The sequence below is a fragment of the Diachasma alloeum genome, unplaced genomic scaffold (genome assembly GCF_001412515.2).
Source record: "Diachasma alloeum isolate Michigan unplaced genomic scaffold, Dall2.0 Dall_scaffold_00179, whole genome shotgun sequence".
Taxonomy (NCBI): domain Eukaryota; kingdom Metazoa; phylum Arthropoda; class Insecta; order Hymenoptera; family Braconidae; genus Diachasma; species Diachasma alloeum.
Window position 1 is genome coordinate 4,367,299 of NW_021680345.1, and position 23,705 is coordinate 4,391,003.

The 23,705-nt window shown below is 36.0% G+C and overlaps 1 protein-coding gene across 2 annotated transcripts in view; it reads right to left on the reverse strand.

Annotated features, from left to right (window-relative positions):
* Window positions 1-312: 312 nt before the first annotated feature.
* LOC107040801 (E3 ubiquitin-protein ligase TRIM9) overlaps window positions 313-23,705 on the reverse strand; it is a 91,854-nt gene continuing 68,461 nt past the window's right edge. Inside the window, exons 3-9 of one of the 2 annotated variants that reach the window (XM_015261056.1) lie at window positions 18,856-18,951; window positions 15,735-16,128; window positions 14,799-14,831; window positions 5,702-5,868; window positions 3,854-3,992; window positions 2,895-3,125; window positions 313-2,136 (exon numbers count right to left, since the gene is read on the reverse strand). In XM_015261056.1, the coding sequence (XP_015116542.1) occupies window positions 1,808-2,136; window positions 2,895-3,125; window positions 3,854-3,992; window positions 5,702-5,868; window positions 14,799-14,831; window positions 15,735-16,128; window positions 18,856-18,951 (1,389 nt within the window). In that variant the 3' untranslated portion in view covers window positions 313-1,807. The remainder of the gene's footprint in view (window positions 2,137-2,894; window positions 3,126-3,853; window positions 3,993-5,701; window positions 5,869-14,798; window positions 14,832-15,734; window positions 16,129-18,855; window positions 18,952-23,705) is intronic. The other variant, XM_015261064.1, reaches the window with a different exon arrangement.

Consider the following 23,705-nt stretch of genomic DNA (forward strand, 5'->3'; position numbering starts at 1 on the left):
TTCAATAATACATTATCCATCATCTTTTCAAACAGATAGACCCGTCGGAAATCCCTAAAAGCAAGAAAAAAATGCGTATTAAAGAAGCCTTGGAAAAAAATCCGGTAAATAATGGTGTCGAAGGTACGCAGGGAAGGATAAATGAACGAGGGAATAAGAGAAGAGAAAGAAGATGAAACCGGAAGTTATGTGCCCTCTATGCCCGAGGCAGTTTCGGGGAGATCAGGATAAGTAAAGAGATCTCTAGGGAAGCTTTGGAATTTGTATCTCAGACACTGACATCCTCCCTTATTTTCCCAGTGATTTATTCTTTATTCAGCAATATTTTTATTGGTCGAATATAGTCATAAATGTTTACAATTGGCAATTTCATCGGCGATATCATTGATAAATGCTATTTACAAGTATTTACAGACTGTTTTTGATGCATTATTTCGCCCTTTTGTCCACTGATCAACTGCTGAGTGAACTCGGGATTATTAACGTTGAGGCCCTTTTCCAATAGCAAGTGCCACCCTGTCCAGTGAATAGACCGCGTCATTCCGTCCACAAATTTGCGGTCGTAGTAGCTAATTAGCCCGTTCCTCACCCACAACACCATTTTCCCCTTTAAATGCTATTTGTTAATTCTGATGTGAAATTTGAGGGTTACACCGAATGATGAGATATGAATACAATGAGAAAATTAACGATCATAGAAGTATACAAAATTGATTTTGAAATCATTCTCTAGGACTAGAAAAACCATTCTTCTGTTTATTTTGTGTGTTTTAAGTGCTCTCTCTCTCTCTTTCTCTCTCTTTCTGGTTATCCTCATTTCCGGTACTTTTATTATATTTTTCTTTAATACTATGATACTGATACACTTAAGTCTATCCGTTTAAATACGTTCGATATGATAGTGTCACACTGGTGAGTTTTAGATTGAATTTTTTCGTTTTTACGTGAGAATCAGTGTTCAATTTGTTCCTCTTATTGATTTTATATCCCCTGTTTCATATTTATCTCAATAAAATACAGTCTTACCATTCTTACGTGCATCCAGGCTCCCAACTCTCATACAAAACACTCGCAAGTGCTAAAAATTCCATCCAATTTCCTCGCTCTCGACAATTTTCGGTGAGTCCACTCGATGAATCAGTCTTAAATCGTTACAAACGAAGCGATTTTTGTGGCAGCGATATTATTATTTTCTCGAATGAACAAAAAAAGCGTAGTACACCGTTGTAAAAAAAATGTGCTCACTTTTTCCCTTCGCTTGGTGGAAAAAAAAGAAAAACATCAAAGCCAGCGGAGTAACCTTTGATCGATATACCAACATTTGCAAACGAGTTTACATCATTAACCGTACTTTGGCTTTGCCCACATATACTCTCGATACACTCTACACCAGGCCATAAATTGAGTTTCATAACGTCAAAGGTATTTTATTTCCTTGAATTGAGCAGTGAGTACCGATGGATTCAATGCTTATGATTTTCAATGAAGCTCTCCCTAACGATATTTGAATGTATCTAGTTTCAAAGTGAATATCAAGGTGAATTTAATCGTCTACGCAAGTCCCTCAGCCCTCTCTGAATCAAAACAGTGAATTGAAATGTTAAAAATATGGGACAATGTGTCTAATTGATGTCAATGTACTGTGATGTTGGACCAAGCATTGTCAGTTGATCTCGGCCGGTCCTTCCTCGACAATTTTCTCCAACGTTTGATTGTGAAGATCATTGTGCTCCTTGGACCTGTCGTAATCGACAATACCACTCTCATGATTCTGCATGAGGCCCTTCTTAAGGACATTGAGGTACCCCTAGCTCTGAACAATGTCACTGATATACTCTTCGTGAAGTGCTAGTAAGTGGCGAGGGGGATCAATGGCGGTGTGAAGAGTTACAGTTACACCACGATTGAGACTGACTGCTGGATAGAATACACCGTATAGATCGCGAAATGCTATTCCACCCTGTGGCTGGCCATCAACGAAGAAACGGAGGGTATGAGTTGTATCAAGATCCAAGAGTACACCGACCGTTGATCCTTGTTGTACACCACCCTCAGTCCTCTGGGCATGACCACCACCGTGCATAAACCACGACCTCTGACGGTCTATGTACATGCTCCAACCCTTGTCGTCCTTGCCTGAGAACACATTAAATGGACATTGAGGATCATGAATAAAGGCTGGGGGTTGTTTGTTGGCGCTTGTAATTTCAGCGGGACGTATTGCTTATAGAATTTTGGGGGGAACAGGTAACGATACTTGGATATTTGCAGGTGTACATGAGATTGCTGGTCAAAACTGTTCATGCGGAGAATTATTTACTTGTTATGGACAGTGTTTCGTTAATTCTAGGGATTTTGGCGCTCTGAAGATCTGTTTTCTTATTTCGAGAACAACTGAATGCAGGAGAACATGTCAAAAGACCCCTTCGTAACTGGGATAAGTCCCAACAACAAATATCTCTTGACATTTTCTCCTCAAATCACGACGACGCTTGTCGTCCTTGCATCAGAACACGTTAAATGGACATTGAGGATCATGAATAAAGGCTGGGGGTTGCTTGTTGGCACTTGTAATTTCAGCGGGACGTATTGCTTATAGAAGTTTGGGGAGAACAGGTAATGGTACTTGGGTATTTGCCGGTGTAGATGAGATTGCTGATCAAAAGGCTGTTCATGTGGAGGATTATTTACTTGTTATGGTCAGTGTTTCGTTAATTCTAGGGATTTTGGCGCTCTGAAGATCTGTTTTCTTATTTCGAGAACAACTGAATGCAAGAGAACATGTCAAAAGACTCCTTCGTGACCCGGGTAATTCCCAACGACAAATATCTCTTGACATTTTCACTTCAAAGCACGCTGATTGAAATGAATTAATGATGAAATGTACAACTCACCCAACATTTTGTCACGTGATACATCAGCCCGAGCAATGCCAAAGGCTGGATCAGTGTCACTGTGATATCTGTCAATGGTGAGCTCCCAGTAGTGGATTCCCCGGGAAAATCCGACGCTCGATAAAACAACTCGATGCTCATACCCCTCGCACGATGCGCTCATCGCATCCTCGGATATCGTAACCTCTTGGGGGATTCCCGGTGCGCCAGATGCCCATGAGAACCACGCCACTGTCGATCAAACAGCAGGATGAAATTAAAGTTTCACTCAGTTTTTTCATTCTCGAAAATAAGGAAGAAAACTTTTTCCTCGTCCGACAGAAACATTGGCATTTACATATTTTGATGAGATTTTTTTCGATTTTAATTCACTTCCGGAACGATTGTAGAAATTAAAGACGAGGTGAGGCATTTACATTCTTTTGTTATCGTTTTCGCTCGAGATTGGAAGAATTCTTTCGAGATTTATTAGATATAAATTCTTGAAATATTGAGTGATTACTCATTAATATGGTATTTCAATGGATTTTGTGACGGGGAAATCAGACAATTTTTTTTACACTTAAGGAAAATGATAATTTTGTTGTAATACAATGATGAAACACTTAAAAGATCATGAAAATTTGAAACTATTCAAGTTAACACTACTTTAAATTCTCAAACTATACAAAATTTAACTTGATGCGTCAAATCCAATGAGAATGCAATCAAAAATTCATAAACATTTCTTAAAAATGAAAAAAATGAAAATTTGAAATCCGATCGTCGTCAATCATACATCAGAATGAAATTGAAGTTCCATTCAGATTTTCAACCTCTGAAAATCAAAAAGGAAAAATCAATTTTCCCCTCATCCCCGCAAAAAGCATTTGCATATTCAGATGAGACGCTCGTCGATTCTAATTCACTTCACGAAATGGAAGAAAAAAATATAACAAAAGGGAATGAAATGAACTTACGCTCAGCAGTTTGGAGCCCAATGAGCTCGGAGTACTCTCCCTCACCAGCGCTGTTGAATGCCCTGACCCTAGCATTGTAGAGTGAATTGAAGTGTAGACCATCAACAGTGCATATGGTCTCTCGTCCACAATAAACCTCCTGCATCAGAAATGATTTTCGTTAATACGTTAAACTGGGTAAAATCACGGTGAGTTGGCTGCTGTGTTGCTCAGGACGGCCAGCACTGAAATGAGAAACTTTTGGCTCCCGGTTATACGGCCCTGACGCTGGCACTGTTAAGCCGGTAACGTGGAATTAACGAGCGTAAGCTTTTACTCCCTCGGCTTAACGACCAGTTACGAGCTTTCTCAGAGTAAATACAGAGACGTGTCATTCTATATGCTCAGTCAGTTATGAGGATTTTTTTTCCCGTGCTAATATTGATGTTCACTGCGAATGTCACACATCTCTGAGAGACAGGAGGGGTAATTGTAGGGCAAAGAATTTGAGCTTTCTGTTTGATGAAAAAATCTGCTCCATTTTTTCATTCTCGAGGGGAAAGGGCGTATGCTTTTCAATGAGAATAACCTGATTTTTCAGTTATTTTCAGCACAGCTAATTTTGAATTAAAAACGAACCGGAAAATAGAAACTGAAGATTGAAAATTACACACGAAATGAATGGCTTGTGCTATTTCAGACGAAACATCTCTGAAATTGGATACAAAAACCTATTTATTTGGAGTGATAATTGTTCGCAAAATAAAAACTAGCGAGTTTTCAATTTGAGTCATTGGGAAATAACAGTTAAAAATTAATGGTCGATAAGTGGATGAATCCAAAACAACGGCTCCACAATTTTAAATAGGGGAGGGTGGGGCAAAACGGCCCCTCTTCAATTGTCAATAACTTGTGAATGACATCGTGAAAATTCCCAGTTTCAACTTCATTTTGAAGATAATTTTTCATTCTTCAAAACGAGCTTTAACTCATCCCAATCGGATTATTGAATCGGAAAATATTGACGATTGAAGGGGGGCCGTTTTGCCCCATCCTCCCCGAAATAAAAATAAATAAAAAACCTATTTTTTAATATTATTTTAATCTATGTAACTTGAAATTGAAAACAAATGGAGAAAATAAAACTCAACTGCTCACTCAATTTGAAAACAAAAATCTTTAAAATTCAAGTCAATGGGGAAAGAAATGAGAATTCTAAAACTTTTGATGAAAAAGTTATAACATTAATCATTTAAAAAGACGAAAATAACAACTGAAGGATTAACGATCGAGCAGTTGATGAAGCTGAACGTCTTCACAATTTTTATTCGTGTATATTTTTTTCTTCTACTATTCTTCTTGTTTCCGAGAGAATGAAATTGCAGGAGTTCTCTCTTTGACTTAAATAATTATTGGAAAGATATCCCGAAGCAATTTCATTGAGAATGTAATCAGCGATAGTAACTGAAGTCCATCTGAAAACACGAGTTAGCTCTCAAGTTTCCTCGGAAAGTCTCGGCATTGTATTATGTACGATGGGGTTGGATAGTCAAGGGTGGTAAGTAAACCGATTTCCTCGTGCAACCGTTATTGTCACCGAGACGAAAAAGCGGATGGGAGGGATAGTGCGAGGGTTAAAGTGTACTTGAAAACAGTGAAAGAAAGAGAGAGTGAGGATTTAGTTGGAGTGAAGTGGGTTGAGGGCCAGAAAAGTATTGAGAAAGCCGAGGGGAAGAGGCCCCACCGAGCCAAATGGGTTTCCCCAGTGGACTGTTTGTATCCCACCCATACTCTCTCGTGGGACACAACAACTTTTGCGTTTGGTTTATGGAGACAGGGTAAAAGTATTGTTGAGTCTGTGTATCTCACCCTAAACTCTCCACCACATCCGTCGTCGAGCTCCAGGAGATAACCTTCGATTGCTGGACCGCGCTGACCACATCCAATCCCGTGGCCTGGTGGTGGCTGCCAGGCAACCGTTACGCTGTTATTCTCGGCGCTGCAGTCCTCGGGCAGCAGGATCGGTGCACCAGGGGCTGAAATTATTTTTTTTGTGAGAGATTGTTTGGATAATATGTGGACACAAAGAGAAGTTATGATTCTTAGGAATTTATCCCGAATTATTATGGATTCGCGAATACAATATTGTTGTGAAATTTGTAATAAAAATATGGGAATTTTCAAATATGGAATTTTTGTAAAAATTCCCGAAATGAATTCATAAGTAACGAATTGTCACAAAAGTCGTAAAGAATCTGAAAAACAAATTTTTCGATAAAAAACAACGAATGCGAAATTCTGAAATTCAGTGATTTTGTTACTGATTTTTAGCGACAGCCACGAACTTCCAGGGACTCATCTCTAATTTTTAGGAATCTACCAACTAATTTCAGTGATAGAAGTCACTGGTGATCAGCCAGGGTGCAATAATTGGTGGTAGATTTCTAAAAATCAGTGCTATGTTCCTGAAAATAAAAAAAAATCTCTGTGAATTATTTGTTTTGCACACAGAGGATAAAATCCGTTGGAAATCATTATTTTCAAAGTCCAATATCATTAAATTTTCCCTGAAAGGAGTAAAAAATGCAGCAATTCTAGTAAAAATTACAATAGTTTTGTAACATTTGTAATAGAATAAAAACATGGGAATTTTCACTGGATCTATTGCATTTTTGTAAAAATTTCGAAAATGAATTCATAAGTAATGAATTTTTCTTTTCGTGCAGAGTTAGTTACAAAAGTCGTAAACAATTTGAAAAACAAATATTTCGATGAAAAAAAAAGTTCATCCACAATTATAAAAAACCTATGTAACAGGTGCAATCTACAGCTTCAATTTTTAAAAATTGTTCAATTGCATAAAAAATCAAAGGTTTGTTAGACGAAAAAGATAAAATTCAATTAAATTGTCAGTAATCTACAAAAATATTAGAGTCATAATCCACAAGAAAAAAAATAAATGAAAAACCAATCACATCATTTTTTTCAGACTGTTAGTGACGAACAGAAAAGAATCCTCTGCAACTGGGTCATTTTTTCCGCCCTTTCTCCACCCACAATTGCAGCATGTCACCCCTGCCGATAGAGAACAATTCTCGCTCTCGTTTGTCTCTATAAATAACCCCCGCGAACCAAAAAAATTTTTTTTCACGCTTTCGTAATGACTGCAGAAAAAAGGCCCCGCATATTTCCCAATTATTTTATTTGATTTCTGTATTTATGAAGAGAGAAACAACAAAAACGGGAGAATCACGGGGACGGTGGGTTTTGTTGGGAGCCGTGAGTTTATCTAACGCAGACAGCCACACACAAACGAAGGCATTACGCGCTTTTCCCCGGAGGATATAGGTGGGTAATACGTAGCACAGCTTGTTCACTGGTCCGAACATTCAATTAAATTCGAGGTCGATTTCGCGGCCCCAGACCTCAACACCAACGGTGAAAATTGTGTATCTACATTTTGGTGAAAAATTCGCACTCAATTGTAGCGTTGAAATTTTTTGCCTGAAATTTTACGTACACCTGGAAATTTCCTGCAAATTTCAGGGAATTTCGTAATTGGAAGTTCACAATTTTGTGGAAAAATCAATGGAAATTGGAATTTTATTTGAAATATTCTAAGAAAATTGATAGAAATAAAGAATTCAAGTACATACATGAATATTCAAATAAATCAGGGAATTATTGTCTTCACAGTTGCTCAAATTTGAAATTTGGAATTTGAAATTACATGACTTATTCTTCCCGAATCGAATTCAATGTAGGTCTCCTGAAAATTACTAATCAACTATCAGCGAAATTTCAATTATTTTCTACCATTGACATAAAGAGAAAAGAATCATGGAAATTATCGTAGAAAAATCTATCACGAGCCATTTTTTCTCATTTCAATCCCGAACATTGATAAAAATTGAATGTTGAACACAAAAAAATGGTGTGCACTGGGAGAAAAATTGTTTAATGCCGAACAAATTTGTTTCAGATGAAAAAATACATTTGAATTCGTATCTCAAACAACTTTGTATAGCATGGATAATTTTTCCTGTGAGCGCATGAAGACTAAATATTATTTTCCGTGACAAACTGAATAAAAGAAGTTGATTCATTCGAATAAAATGAACAGATTTAGCTAAATATGATACGCGATAAATGTCTATTCCCATAAAATCAATAGTTCTTTAAATACCGAAAAATGTTTTCTCATTCAAATAAAGACTTTACGACTCAGAAATTCAATTATTATTGAACGAATTCGTTAGATGTTTTATTTCATCCAAATGCGCCATTTATCAGGGCTGAGGGATAATTTTCGCAGGACTTTTCCCTCCTGGTACGAGTGCATGAATTATATCGTAACTGTTGGACATCTGTGTACACGGAGGAAAGAAAAATGTGAGGGGTGTGAGCAGTTATTTGTAGGCCTAGTTCGTGTGGTTTTAGGATAGAACAGAGGAGGAAATATGCCCACGGAGGGATCCATTCCTGCCCACCGAAAGTTCGTTGCACTCCACAGAAACTCCTAATAAGTTTCCTAGAGTCCAGCCCCTCACCCCTCCACTCACTTGCACGATATGGACTTTTGTGGTTTTAACTGAATCGACTTATGACTCCAAACCCCAAAGGCCTCCTACTGCTCCCTCTTCATGATCTCAACAATTATTTTTAGGACTTTTTTATTACACCTGCAGGCTATTTTCATTACACAAATTCTAGCCTATTTCATTTTACGAGTGAGTGGAAGGAGAATTAATTTTTTTTCTTCTTTTTTTTCACGGGAGAATTCTTGGATGTTTGGTTTTATGCCGCAATCAATTCCCATTTATTCACGCTTTTATGGCTTATTTTTTAATTCGTGAAATATCATTTCAGGGGAATTGAATGTTTTATTGTGAAGAACATTGTAGCGGCATTTGGTTTGCTTTATTGCAAAGTCGAGAGGGAAAATTGAAGTCAAAGTGATAAGTTTCCGGCGGAGTTTGACGCAGGAAACGAGAATGTGGGAGAGAGTTTGGGGGGGGGAGGTTAAACGTAAATTGATTGGTTCTCTCTGCAATCCAACCGTAGTATCCAGTACGAAAACCTCAGTTTATTGCATCGTTGCCAAGCTCATTCTCCGGCACACACACACTGGAGGGAGAAATTTTCCAACAGCTGCCTTCACCCCGCCGCCCCCCCCTTTCTACTTGTATTTATGAACTTCGAAACGTGCCACTGCAATAATGGGAAAATATATTCTCGTTTTACGTGTGTATGAATTAATTGTTGACTCGCAATACGTGAGTAATTTCCGTATTAACGGGGGTAATTATCATTTGGCTAATTGTATTCGATGAAGGTGGGAGATTAACGATGGGTTTATCGTTTTTTTTCTACATTTTTTCACTGGTTTGTGGCGTTGAAGATATGGAGGACCTTTTATGTTTTTTTTAATGATGAAAAAAGTTCTTTTTTTGTCTCACGATATTTCCGACGATGATTTCACTAATATTATGTATTATTTGATTCATGAGTGATGATAAGAAGATATTTTTTGTTATATTCTAAATGAATGATTGACAATTTCAATTGTTTCAATAGTGTATTAATGAATCATCGTATTTGAAGATTTTTAATTCATTAATCAACAATGAAGATTGACATTCTTCAACTGGATTAATTAGAATTTTATTTTATTCATTGGCTGTGAATGTGCTAATGGAGAACAGATAATGGTAATTATTAATTTGCTGATCTCTGCTTTCAAGTGTGTTTTCTGTGATGTTATGCTCACGCTAGTTTGAACTGCTGTAATACATGAGTAATTTCCGTATTAATGGGGGTAATTATCATTTGGCTAATTGTATTCGATGAATGCGGGAGATTAACGATGGGTTCATCTTTTTTTCGACATTTTTTCACTGTTTTGTTGCGTTGAATATATGAAGGACCCATTATGTTATTTAATTATAAAAAAGTTGTTATTTCTCCTCTCATGCAACGATTGGCTATAATATGATTTTCGATGATGATTTCAGTAAAATTTAATTTTTTTTATTCATGAGTGATAATAATAAGATATTATTCGTTATCTTCTAAATCAATGATTGACAATTTCAATTATTTCAATTTCAATAACGATTAATATAATAATGAAAAATAGATAATGGTAATTATTAATTGTTTTATTATAAATATTAATTTCAGTAATAGTTTCTCCAAAATGACATATTATTTGATTAATAAGTCATAACAAGAAATTGTTCTTCATTGTATTCGGAATGAGTAACAGACAATTTCACTTATTTCAATAACGTATCAATAAATCATCAATAATATCAATAAACTCAATAATCATTAATATTGTAATGAAAAATGAATAATAGTGATTATTTATTCTCCGATCTCTCCTCTCAAGTCTGTTTTCTTCGATGTCATGTTCCCCCTAGTTTGAATTATTGTGACATTAATGTGGGAATAGACCCGATGAACGATGGAATATAATACGAATGTGTATTGAGTGTGGTTGACCACCAACTGTCATCGTAATAAACCCCTCCCCACTAGTCACCCAAATGTATCACTCATGATTTAGCCTAGCATTCGGCTTGTCTGATTACACTCGGTTTATCTCCACTGACTGACGTACCTCCGGTTATTCCCAACCACTTCACCCGCTGCACACTGACGCCCGTGCGTTTGACGGAGGGAAAAGCCTCTTGTCTGACCGCAGCGGGAATTTCTTCACTTCAGCATTTCTCCCCCACTAAAATCCATTTTCCGCTATTCCATCAGTGATTTTACATTCCTTTGTGCCTCACCCACCAGTCCCTCAGTCAAAAGCCGCATTCAAATCAATCGAATTTTCATGTTAACCAATTCCTGAACTACCCTTGCACGTCATAAAAACATTCTCGACAGAAGAACAATTATTTTTTTGAGTGAATGGGAAGTATTATTGCTCTTTGATTTATTCGGAAGAGCGATTGGATGTTTTTCATGTTAAAAAGTTTTGATGGAATCCCGGGGGTATGATTCCTCCCTCCACTTATTTTTATTGGTTACAAAAAGCTGCCGGATGGGGATGGAAACAATATCGAATGCTAGGGCCATACGTGTCATGTCAAAGTCGTTGGGAAGTTTTGGGTAGAATAGAGTAGAAAGTTTTACTCCGAGAAATGACACATTTGAATTAAATAAAAGCCTTTATTTAGAATTCTTCTATTCGGTTAGATAATTCTTTTGCTAAAAATTAAGGAAATCATTTATTTATTTCAATGCAAATGAGAGTTGATGTTGGATTGGCTCAATTTTTCAATTTATTCTAAATATAATTCAATTGTAATTCTTAGGCTAAATAAAATAGTAAAATAATAAATGAATGAATAAGAAAGAAAGTTGCGGATATTCGTGTCATGTCAAAGTCACATTTAAATCAAATAAATTTTTTTGTTCATTTCACTAATATTTTTAATAGAAATTAATAAATTGATTTATTTACGATAATGCAAATGAGAATTGATGTTAGATTGTCTCAATTTTTCAAATCATCCCCAATTTAATTTCATGTAAGGATTGACAATCACTTAATTTCCAATGAATTCCAATTAGTGTTGAAAAGTTTGATCGAAAAGGTAATTTTTTTTCTCTCAACATGCATAAACTCAGGATCGTGGGATATGCAGAGACTGGCGGAATGCTGGATTCCCTGATGAATTGAATGGAGGAGGGATCAAAGGATGTTCAGAAATAATGCTATCCCTCCAGGAATATAAAGGTAACCTTCAACGATCTGATTTCAATGTTTTCACTCATTATCGCCGGTATTTAAAACTCCCAATACCCAAATTAAAGTTATCAAATAACGGAAATTTCCGCGTTGATTGAATATAAAAAAGTCAATCTTCTAAAACTTGATTTTAATTTACTATTTTATTTACAACAACTAGATAGTTTAATGAATATAAAATTTATCCACGATGAACAAATGCATAAATTTCATGTAATCGATTCATTCTCCTTAAAATGAATACATTTCAGTAGCGAAGTGGTAAAACGGTATAAGTCAATTTTGACTATTGACCAGTTTTTAATAAATATCTCGGAATCTAAGGGAGATGTCAAAATTTTTGTTAAAACATTTTTTGTAGAGCCGATTGAGAGCTATAACAAATGTAATTACGGAATTTTCGCTATCTCCGTTAGATTCGGAAATTTTCCTCAAAAACTCAACTGGGAGATGAGTCCACTTAAACCGGTTTACCATTTCGCTACTGATTTCATTAATCCCCACCGAAAAAATTGTTGAAATAAACGAAAAAATTCCAAAACAAGTCTTTCATTCAATTCAACTGCATTATGTCTCCGGCTGTAAAATCAAATTACCTCCACCAATAAAAAAACCCTTCCCCCCCGAAATATTCCGATAACCTCCAAAGATGTCTCCCGATTAATTAACCCCACATTTCACACTTTATCAACCCCATTATCCAAACCTTCCTGATTCATTTGACCAGAGTGTTATCAGCACGAGCCCCCATAACCACAAAATTCAAACCCCCAAAAACCCACCCCCACCGCTACCCCTCATGAAATCCTCCACCAAAATATCGCGATAAAAAGCGTGCAGAGATAAAAACGCCCGATTATTCGTTTTTAAACTCACCATTTTTTCCTCTATTTAATCCAACACATTTTCGCCTCACCCCCTATTAACAAAAAAATCCAGAGAGAAATGGGGGAGGTAAATACAGTCTCGAAAAAAAAATCGCGAGTGTACACTCTGACAAATGGAATAAAATCCTGTATGGCGGATTGGCCGGACATTCAATAACTCTCCACTATTCCCCCCCCCGCCCTTTCTCTCTCATTCACGCATGTATGCGCTCGCATAATCTCCTTGCCGGTACAAACGAGCATTAAGGCAGGGATTTCAGCGGGAGAATGTAACACTACCGTGAATTACGAAAAGCCCTTTTACCACATTTCACTGGTATACGTGAATATGTGTTTACTGCTTCTCGGGCGCTTCTGCTCGCGACGGTACGATGGAGGGGGAGGGGGAGGGGACGAAAGAAGAAGTGATGAGGGGGTTAGACGCGACTGATTAAATTGCCCTCAGGTTGATGTCTAGACAGACTCCACCTGCGCACTTACGACACGTGACGGCTAATTAATAATTAACGGAGAAATTTTCGTGAATATTGTGGACTAGTTCTTTCGGAAGGCACACTGCACCGGGGGTTATACTCGTTTCCCGGGATAATGAAGAATCATTAGCGTTATCGCTTCCTGCCTGGGCTCCTACCCTCCGTTGAGTAGTTCTCATACCCCGGCGGAGTGGTCTTACTTGGGACGTAAATGAACATTTATGGTGTGAGCGTTATTTTTATGGTGTTATTGTTATTGTGTCGATAATGGAAAATAATCAGTCGGTGGTGGGACGGATTAAATTGTAATTTGCGGTCGGTTGAGGAGTAATTTGGAGGAGAGTGAGACTGAATTCAAGTTGGGGGGAAAATGAGGAAAGTTTGGATTTCATGGGAAAGACGATGGAATTACAAATTTTTGAGCAGCTGAACGATGAAAATTCTCTAACTGGGGGATTGGATATCCTCAAGTTGGAGAATTCTCATTGGCTATTTTCATTTTGGCTATTTTTTTCTCCAGTGAAATGTTTTTCTACTTTTGTAGACAAACATCAGAGTTTTCATTTAAGCCCCATGATTTTATTATTTAAATTTGCAGGCCTGAATTTGAATCTCGATAATGAACCGTGAGAAAACATTTTAAAAATCTAAAATAAAACTATAAAGTTTACTTTTGGAGGAAAATTGATGAAATCATTAAAAAATTGCCATTTTAAAAAATTCCGAACATTTTCTATAAATGATTTATAAATAATGAATTTTCCACCATGAAAATCATTTGTTCGGGATCGTAACAAATTTATTCATATTCAGAATTTTACCAGAAGTCGATTTCATGACTAAAAAAATTGGTTTCTGAAAGTTTACAATTGTTATCATTTATTTATACACAACGAATGTTTAAAAAAATTGTAATTCTGTGCAAAACGTCATTTGAATGACACTGAATATTCATGATTTTTTTCAAATGTTTCTCACAATTCAATTAACAAATTTGATGATTGAAAATGGTTGAAAGATACTTGAATATCCTTAATTGCTCAATCGAAACATGAATGCTCAGTACGAAATTTTCCTGAATTTTTTATCAATCTAAAATCGAAGAATATATTTACCTGAATTTTCCGGATTTCTGTTAATTTTCACGAAATCATTTCACCGAGAATTTCCAATTTTCATTAATTTTTCCATAAAATTTTTGAACTTTAGCCAAAATGTTTTAACACTACTTTATGAAACATTCAAATAATGATGAGACATTTTTTCAATTTCTGATATTTCAAATGTCATAAATTTTGCATCGAGCATAAGATCTTATAAATACTAAAAATATTGAAAATAATGAATTCTTCTCATTTCTTACTCTACTCCAGTTCTCATCTCCAATAATCCGAAATTGTTCAAAAACCGACCCAAAATAAGAAAAAACACAAATATCATATTCACGTTTAGATACTTCTACAATATGCAAAATATTATAGAACGGAAAAAAATACTTTCAGTTTATATCGGAGTATCACAGGACTCTGCATGCAGTAGATCGTTAAGTCAGTTACTACCGGTACCTGGGGAGTACACGAATGAGGGGGAGGGAGTGGGTGCCTAATTAATCCGCTTTTGGAACGCTCAGTAAAAGGTGGGAATACCGTTAAAGAAGTCGCCCGGAGGGAGGACGACGGGAATTATCAAGTAATTCAGGGCGTCGAGGCGCGTCCGTGCGGACAGGGCCAACTACTACTGGAGAAATCGTGCTTATCGTGCCAAGCTTGTCTCTCTCTCTCTCACTCACACTCTTTACACATCTCGGGGAGGGGCTCTTTTGGTTATTCTTTGGTCGTTACCTGCGGTTGGATATCGATCCTCTCCTTCTGATGCTGCGTCCAACAGGGGAGAATTTATGGTTAAATTTTACTGTGCAGTGGTTTTTTCGTGAAGTAACGAGCTACTGAGAATGGGAGTTCATGCATTTGGAGAAAACAATTCTCGAATTATGAATATTGCTTGCAAGTGAAGCATTTCGGCAACTTTTTAAATGAGAAAATTTTTTTTCAGTTGAAAGCAAATTCTTAGTTCGAGGATTTTTTTTACCTGAAAAGTCCGCGAGACGACAGATTGATTATTCTAGTTATGTCCCGTTTAGGAGGTTTCAAGGTCATATCAAGATTCGTTGATAACTAGATAAAAAATTATCTCTAATAAATAACAATATTAGGAATCGAACCTCCATAATTTTTGAATTTTTTAATGAAAAAATTTCACTCAATTATTTATTAAGAAGGTGTAGTCTAGAGGAAAACTACTGCAGATTCTTTGTGGTTTAGGATATTTCACGTTTTAGATAGAATTCAAGGAAATTCATTCCTTGATTCATAACTTGATTGAATTGTCAACGGAACATGAATATTCAAGAACAAAATGACATGAATTTTCAATTTTTCCGGAAATTCTCCTGATTTTTCCGAATTTTCGCGGACTAATTGATTTTTCAGTGCCACGATTTCCTGAAATTTCAGTGGAAATTAAACACGATAAAAATTTCCGGGATTCGTACTCGACTCTGTCAAATCCTGGGAAGACCTGGAACTCCAAAACGGGACAAAACGACAATAATTCCGTCAGGATTTTTCAGGCCAAAATATTCGACTCCGGCTGTTCATTCATCTCATTGTTAAAAAGTTCTAGCGAGAAAAATGTAGTTGAAGGAATATTTGTGAGTTAAAATCACTGCAAATCACTCGCAAATCCTAAAATTTTCGTAATATACTGACAAGACTCACGTTTCAGCTGTACAAAGGTTAGTTGATCGATGGCACGCCTGACGGGTTTGTCATCCAGAGTAAGATCTAGTAACGGTAGACGTGCCATCTCCTGTACGCCCTCGGCAGCACCCCAGGAGCCAGCGGCTGTTGCAGCCCTAACGGATAACATACCACCAATCTGCAGGAAAGCCGAGCTGTCCGTTTCCTTGAGCGCTTCAATGCAGAATGTCAAAAGGGCGGTGGTGGCTTGCAGATGAGTTGCGCATCTCGCAACTTGATCCCTCAGTGATCTCACTCGGGCGTCTCTAGTCTGTCTCGCTGCCTCGATTAATCGTGATTTTCTCGACTGCAGCATTGTAACCAAACTCGCAACCCTATCCTCAACCTCGTCCTCGAGGGTTGCACATTCCTCCTGAAAATGATAATGAACGGTAAACATTATTGGAATTTAACCCAGTGGGTACGATTTTCATGAACAGACTCGGGGGATTAAAGTGAGGGACGGGGGGTGTTTGGGTATGCGGGGCTCTACATTCCGGGAATTGCTTGCTTGGTATTTACGGTTTTATTTTGATGAACATTTTTAATATCGAAGGTACTTTATAGTAATGAAGCTTTTATTCAGACTTCAACCTCAGATTTGGATTTTTATTCATTGAATAAATTTTTTTTTCAAAACATGAGAAATCGTAATTTTTATTGGCGTTTTTGACTGAAGAAATGATGAGATTGTTGCTATTTACGTGATACTGCTGAGGATTTCGGGCTTTATTATTAATAAATATGAATATTTCAAGGAGTCTAGAATTAAAATATTCATAATTGAGATTTTTGGAACTGTAAGTCACAGGTCTATGAGAATTTTCAATGTTGCGAAGTTTAATTTAATTTAATATCGAGTCGTTGAAACAGAGTAATGGGTATGCGGGGCTCTACATTCCGAGAATTGCTTGCTTGGTATTTACAGTTTTATTTTGATGAACATTTTTAATATCGAAGATACTTTATAGTACTAAAGCTTTTATTCAGACTTCAACCTCAGATTTGGATTTTTATTCATTGAATAATTTTTTTTTTCAAAACATGAGAAATCGTAATTTTTATTGGCGTTTTTGACTGAAGAAATGATGAGATTGTTGCTATTTACGTGATACTGCTGAGGATTTCGGGCTTTATTATTAATAAATATGAATATTTCAAGGAGTCTAGAATTAAAATATTCATAATTGAGATTTTTGGAACTGTAAGTAACAGGTCTATGAGAATTTTCAATGTTGTGAAGTTTAATTCAATTTAATATCGTGTCGTTAAAACAGAGAAATAGTTTCCAGGAGTTAAATACACTTTAGTTGAGTTAAATGAATAGATTTATGCAAATACATCGCACATAGTATGAAGAAGGCATATGCTATATACTATCCCTTCATTTCTTAGTAATAATTTAAACGGTTGAATAGAAATTTTCATTTTTATTCGTATTTTTGTTCACGTCGACTAAAGAATTTTTTTTTAAACACGAATAATCGTTATTTGATCCAAATAACTTCGTTGGTATTTACGACTCTACTTTGATTAACATTTTCAACTGAGGAAGAAGTATAGAACTTTCAAGAAGTATAGAATCGAAATAGTTAATATAGAAAAATAGTTTCTTGGAATTGAATAACTTCAACCCAATTTTTCTTTTCATTTTCATTCACATCGAATAAATAGTTTTTTAATTATGACGAAACATTGTTCCAGCCCAAATGACCACTTTATCAACATATAATAACCCTTCGTTGGGAGTGAATGAATTAATTTAATATAATGGAAATGTTTCCATTGAAATAAACATGAGTTTATTAATTTCCAACAAAATCAAAATTAAATTTGAATTATTAATCTTGAAATTAATACAAAAATTTTAAATGAAGACTTTTATTTTATTCAAATACCATTATTCAAATTGTAGCTATCAACAATACCCCCCTCGTAAAAAATCGTGTTTTTCTACAAAAAATGCCTGAAGATATTTTTATCAGCTCGACATCCCCAATTAAGACAACTTTAAGACACTCTTCCCCTCGCTCACGTCTGAATATTTATGAAAGTCATTACCCGAGTAATCGAGGGGGTAAAACGGAAGGTGAAAATACCCCTTAAAATACCTACAATTTTCCTCCAAGGCTGAGTAAAATTTCACTATAAACTTCATTGCCCCCAGCACATATTGCTTTACGCTCCAGTGTCAAGTGCCATTTTCTTGCGGCAAAATGACATCACCCCCTTTCACTTAACTCCCCCCCACCCCCTCCCACCTCGTGCAAGTAAACAACCGATCATTTTGCGTGAAATAGAAACGTGACACTCAAGTTTTTATCACAAGTGCAAAAGGATCCTTACGTAAAGCCCCGACGAGACATTTTCCTCTCCAATTGTTTTGGATAATTAAATCGCAATTCATTGAATTACCTCTCAACCCCCGGACAACGCAAAACTGAGGACTTTGGTCAATGGAATAGTCAGCGTTACGTTTGTCTCACAAACATTTCAGGGTGAATAACAAAGGAGGACAACGTCAATCGTATTCCCAGGGAAATTGTTCAGATACAGAAAGTAGAAGAGGCAACAATAAAGTACTTTCCCCCGCTGGGTTTCCTAATTTAATTCACCCTAAAATCTTTTTCACTGAGTGGTGGAGAGGGACTATAGAGCGTCACTTGCAACTGTCACAGTGCTGTACCGGTTTAATCTAATTTCGCGGACAAAGTTTTTATTTTTCACATTGAAGGAAGGAGAGAATGTCAGTGCAGCCACTACCGTAATTCTCCTCAACTTTTATTATAATTTTTCTCTCATACATTCTTCCTTCTTAGTTTTGTGTTTTCATTTATCACTGCCTACGTAATTATAATAAACGCCCGGGGATTTTAACATTTTTTTGTCAAGTCCAATGCGCTGTATTCGCGTCTCATATTCTGTTTCTCTTCTTTTTTTTTGAGAATGCTCCGGGCATTTCGCACTCTTTTCCCCAGTTTCATACGCCCGAGCTTTTTTCCTTTTCAATTCTCTCTCGTGTACACGTGTGGAAATAAAAATGCCACGACTGTGCATCTGGTGTTGTGACATGCAAGGCCTAGTAGATGTATATACTCACATGCACTTTATCCGTCATCCCTTTGAGTCTCTGGATGAATTCTGTCGTCGAGCGGGCACGCTCCGACAACTGCTGGAGATTCTGTGACAATTCCGTCTGTAACATCAGAGAAATATTGATCGTCAGTGCTTCTCAGGTACTAGTTTCATTGGACAGGAGCAACGAGCAAACGTTTTTTTTATTATCAAGTGTAAAGAGTTGTTTGTGCTCGTATTTGACGTTTTATTTGACGCTTTTTGACGAGTTTTTTTATTCAGCAAGAATCTTGTGAATGTTGGAAGTATTGGGAATATTCATCTGAATATTAATCTCAATTAAACAATTCAATTACATCCCACCGATTATTCTGAGTGGATAGAATAATATTTAATTGAGAAATAATTCATGTTTCATGTTATGTCTTAAAAAATTTGAGGTTTCACTGAATTGCCAGTGAAATCCCAAATTTTTTAAGCGCATTGAGATGAGAATTCTTTAATGTACAGGAATTTTCAATGAAATAATGAATATTGATAATGAATAGTGCTGAATTCCGATGAATTTTCAAGTAATTGGAAATTCTAGAACATATTTACCGGCATTTCCCTGATTTCTACTAATTCTGGGGGAATAATTGAACTTGAATTTGCACTTCTCATTGATTTTTCCATGAAATTCTGAATTTTCATTGACAAAATTCCTTAAAATTTCAGTGAAACTAAAATGTGATGAAAATTTCCAAAAAATGTACCGGAAATTTCAGCCCAAAATTGTTAACTGTGCTCTTTTCAACCAGAATTCAGTTAATCTTCAGAATGCGGAAATAAATTTAAATTCAACCCACAATACTCGGCACTCCACATATTCTTCCATGATATTTTACAAATAAAAAGTAGAAATGTCTGCTCCTGCATTGCATTTTGCATTTCGATGCGAATAAAATGCTGACCCCTCCCTCTCCCCTCACCGCATCGCAATATACAAATGCTTTTGATGATTGTCAAGCGTGAATACTTGTGCCAATTCATATTTCAAACATAATTTAATTTTCATCGACTATAAAATCTTCTAAATACTCAAAATATTCAGAATATTTAATTAAAAATTGACGAATTATTAATTTCTATTATCTCTCTCATTCCCTTGCAATTTCCATATTCAATAATCAAAATATTGATTAAAAATCCACATAAAGCAATGATAAAATACTAATTATGAAATAATATAACCATAAATTGACGAATCGATGTATTCTGTCGCGTTTCCCCTCGTAATTCGCTTTTTCCACTCATAAATATTCAGGATGCACAAATAAATTGAAATTCAATGCACAAAATTCCGCATATCACATATTCCTCATGTTCATAATAAAAATAAAAAGTGAAGGCATCTTTTTTACTCATTCCAGAGTGAGAAAATATTCTCCATATTTATTGAAGCGGCATTTCGATACAAATATAAAGGCAAATCCCCCCCCCCCCGAGTGATGTTAGCATTGTCGCGTACACAGTTTCTCACGTATCTGCAATATCTCGCGGTGAACATCTAGGTGCAAAAGAAAACTTGATTCTGTATTCCATGTGGCAAACGTCTAGCATTCGTGGAACTCTCATTCGTGATGTGTCGGTTGAATCGATACTCGGACAGTTTTGCCAATCGATAGTGCACGCAATCATTGGTATATACGATTGAGGATAATACGATACCAATGTGCATGACGAGGAGAGAGATGTGGAGGTTATACCGCATGGTATCTCATATCTCTGAGGGTATCGTCAAACGTTGGAAAAATCGATTCATCCGACACCCGCAGAGAGACACCCACTGTGCAGTGCCATGACTCTCGGCATGCGTGTATTTGTTTACACGTGGATTTTCACCAGAGGCGGAATGTGCGGCATTGTTCGTTAACGGTGCAGTCCGTTATTTGTTGTCCCCGGGGGAACTTTTCGAGGGTGAAAAATAGAAATTATGGGAAAATATCAAAAGTCAAACGTGAATGCAATCAACGTAATGATGATTTTTGGAAGTGGGAAAATGTTTGAAGGGAAAGTATAACGAGCTGGTGTGACCCAGAGAATTTTGGGGAGCCGGGAAATGATCTCGAGGGCTGCGTGATTATTTTTCAATTTTTTCATATTTTTTCACACGTTTGTTTTTTTTTTGTTATTTTTAATTGTTTTATGGTTTTATGATTCTTTTATATTCTTCAGAGGATTTTGTCGACATTTTTTTTATTAAAAATCTTATAAATGTTGAACATGTTGAGAATGTTCCGTTAAAAATTGATGAATCCTTCATTTTTTAAAAATCTTGCTCATTGAATTTCAATTTTTGTATTCAATAATTTGGATATTAATCTCACTTTAGTATAATATAATATGATGGAAAATGAAGATACATAATTTTGGATAAATTAATTATATAAATCACTCAGAGAAATTAGTGGAGAGTACAAATGAGGACCTTTTGAACGGAGAAAAATAGAAAAATTAAGGGAAAATATCAAAAGTCAAATGGGACTGCAATCAACGTAATGACGATTTTTGTTCGTGGGAAAATGTTTGAAGGAAAAATATAACGAGTAGGTGTGATCCAGAGAGTTTTCTGGAGCGCTGAAATGCTCTCGAGGACTGCATCATTATTTTTCAATTATTTCATGCTTTTTTAATATTTTTTTGCACGTTCGTTCTTTCCTTGTTCCTCTTTTCAATTGTTCTGTTTTTTTTTTCTATATTCTTAACATTTTTCATTGAAAATCCTATAAATATTAAAAATGTTGAGAATGTTTCGCTAAAAATTGACGAGTAATTTATTTTTTACTTTTACCTTTCTCACTCAATTTTAATTTTTCATATTCAGTAATCTGAAATAAACTGAATAGATATAATTTTATATATAAAAAAATTGTAAGTAGATGACCCCGAGAAATTGGTGGAGTTATTAACAAAAATAATTGACAATCTTATCATCTGAATATTCTAAAAAAGAAAAATTAATTGACTCTCTTCACTCACAAGTTGATTTCAAGAATCGCGATATGAATTGAATCATCTCAAAGTCAAACAACACGAATTCGCCGGGGAATAAAAATAAAATTGAGAAGAAATCTTCGGTAACTCGATCCCTCAATCTGATCGGATTTCTCGGTGTTTTTCTTTTTACTGCCTTTAGAAATATGAGAGCGCACGCGGTAGGTATGACAAAGGGTGCTTTTCTCACTCCTCAATTCACTGTCACCCGTGTCCACCTTTCAAATCGCCTCTGTGGACCCAATAGTCCGCCCTCCTCCCTTCCTTTTCCACTGCCGGATCTCAACATTGGAGACTCGAGCGACTCGACAAAATCTTATTTGCTCGATAAGACCGAATTTAGTTTTTTTCACTGCTTCCTCTTTCATCCCTTTCCCCCCCCCCCTTTTTTTTTATTGAGCTTGGGCTGGGCATCTTTCCTCCGAACACTCGTGACTCCTCTCTACTCCCTTCGATACAAGCCCCTCCCTATCGAGCGAGAGAGGACCGCGGTAAATGCGGTCAAAGCGCCGCTAAACCGCAAACCAACGGCGAGCGTGAAGAGACTATGAGGGGGTTTTTGTTGGGATATTCCGGGGCTTCACGCTTCAGTACTGTATTTCAAGCCACTGTACCTTCCGCAATATAAATATTACGATGATGATCGTAATATTTCGTGAAAAATGACGAATAATTATTGTTGAAACTTTTTGAACGAGTTGAGGATTTTTACATAGTTCTTTAACGAGTTGAAAATTTTAATTTTGTCTTGAACTGATAGATATACTATTAGAAAAAATAATGAAACTTCAAAGTTTGCTAGAAATTCAACGGAACATTCTCTGATTTGCTTGAATTTTCAATAAATTGTCAATTTAAAAATATATTTAATGGAATTTTCATCATTTTTTTAAATAATTGAATTAAAATTATAAGTGGCAATGATTTTCCCATTAAATTATGAATTTTCAATTACGAAAAAAGTGCATTTTCAAATTTTACTTAAAATGCTACGGAATTCCGATTTTTTTAGCAACAAAAAGACAAGAATTTCCTAATTTCCCTGGATTTTCAATGAATTGCGAATTCAAAAATATATTCCATTAAATTCTATTCATTTCCATTGCGTTTCTTGCAATAATTGAATTAAAGTTTACAATTCGCATTTATTTTTACATCAATTTGTAAATTTTTGAGGGCAAAATTTCCTAGAATTTCAGTGGAACTATAACCATAACAAGACAACAATTCAGTTTCAATAATTGCGCTTCAATAGTTGAGCATAAAATTCAAAATGTCCTCTAACGCATCCGCATAAATGTAAAACGACCCAGTATAATTGCACACCCCAACTCACCAAAAGTTTAATTCTTTCTTCAACTGATAGATATAAAATTTACACTTTACATGGTAAATATGCATAAAGACTCCACTCGCAATTTTTCTCTGCAAGTTAGTAAATTAGAAATTATTACCATTAGTCTGTAAATCCTTAATTATTGCTTAATTGAGTTTAACTTAAATTTTCCTAATCAATAATTGAATTGAAATTTACAGTTCGCATTGACTTCTCCGTCAAATTGTGAATTTATAATACCGAAATCACTTGGAATATCAGCAGAACTTTAATCGTAACAAGACAACAATTCAGTTTCAATAATTGCGTTCAATAGTGGAACATAAAATTCGAAATGTCCTCTAACGCATCCGCATAAATGTAAAGCGACTCAGTATAATTGCACCCCCCGACTAGTGTGGGAACTTCACTTTTAGGTTGAGTATTGTTATATGACCGGTTTCAATTTGCTGCTCAACCTCAGCTCACCTCCACCATTTACCCCCCCCCCCCCCCCCCCCCCC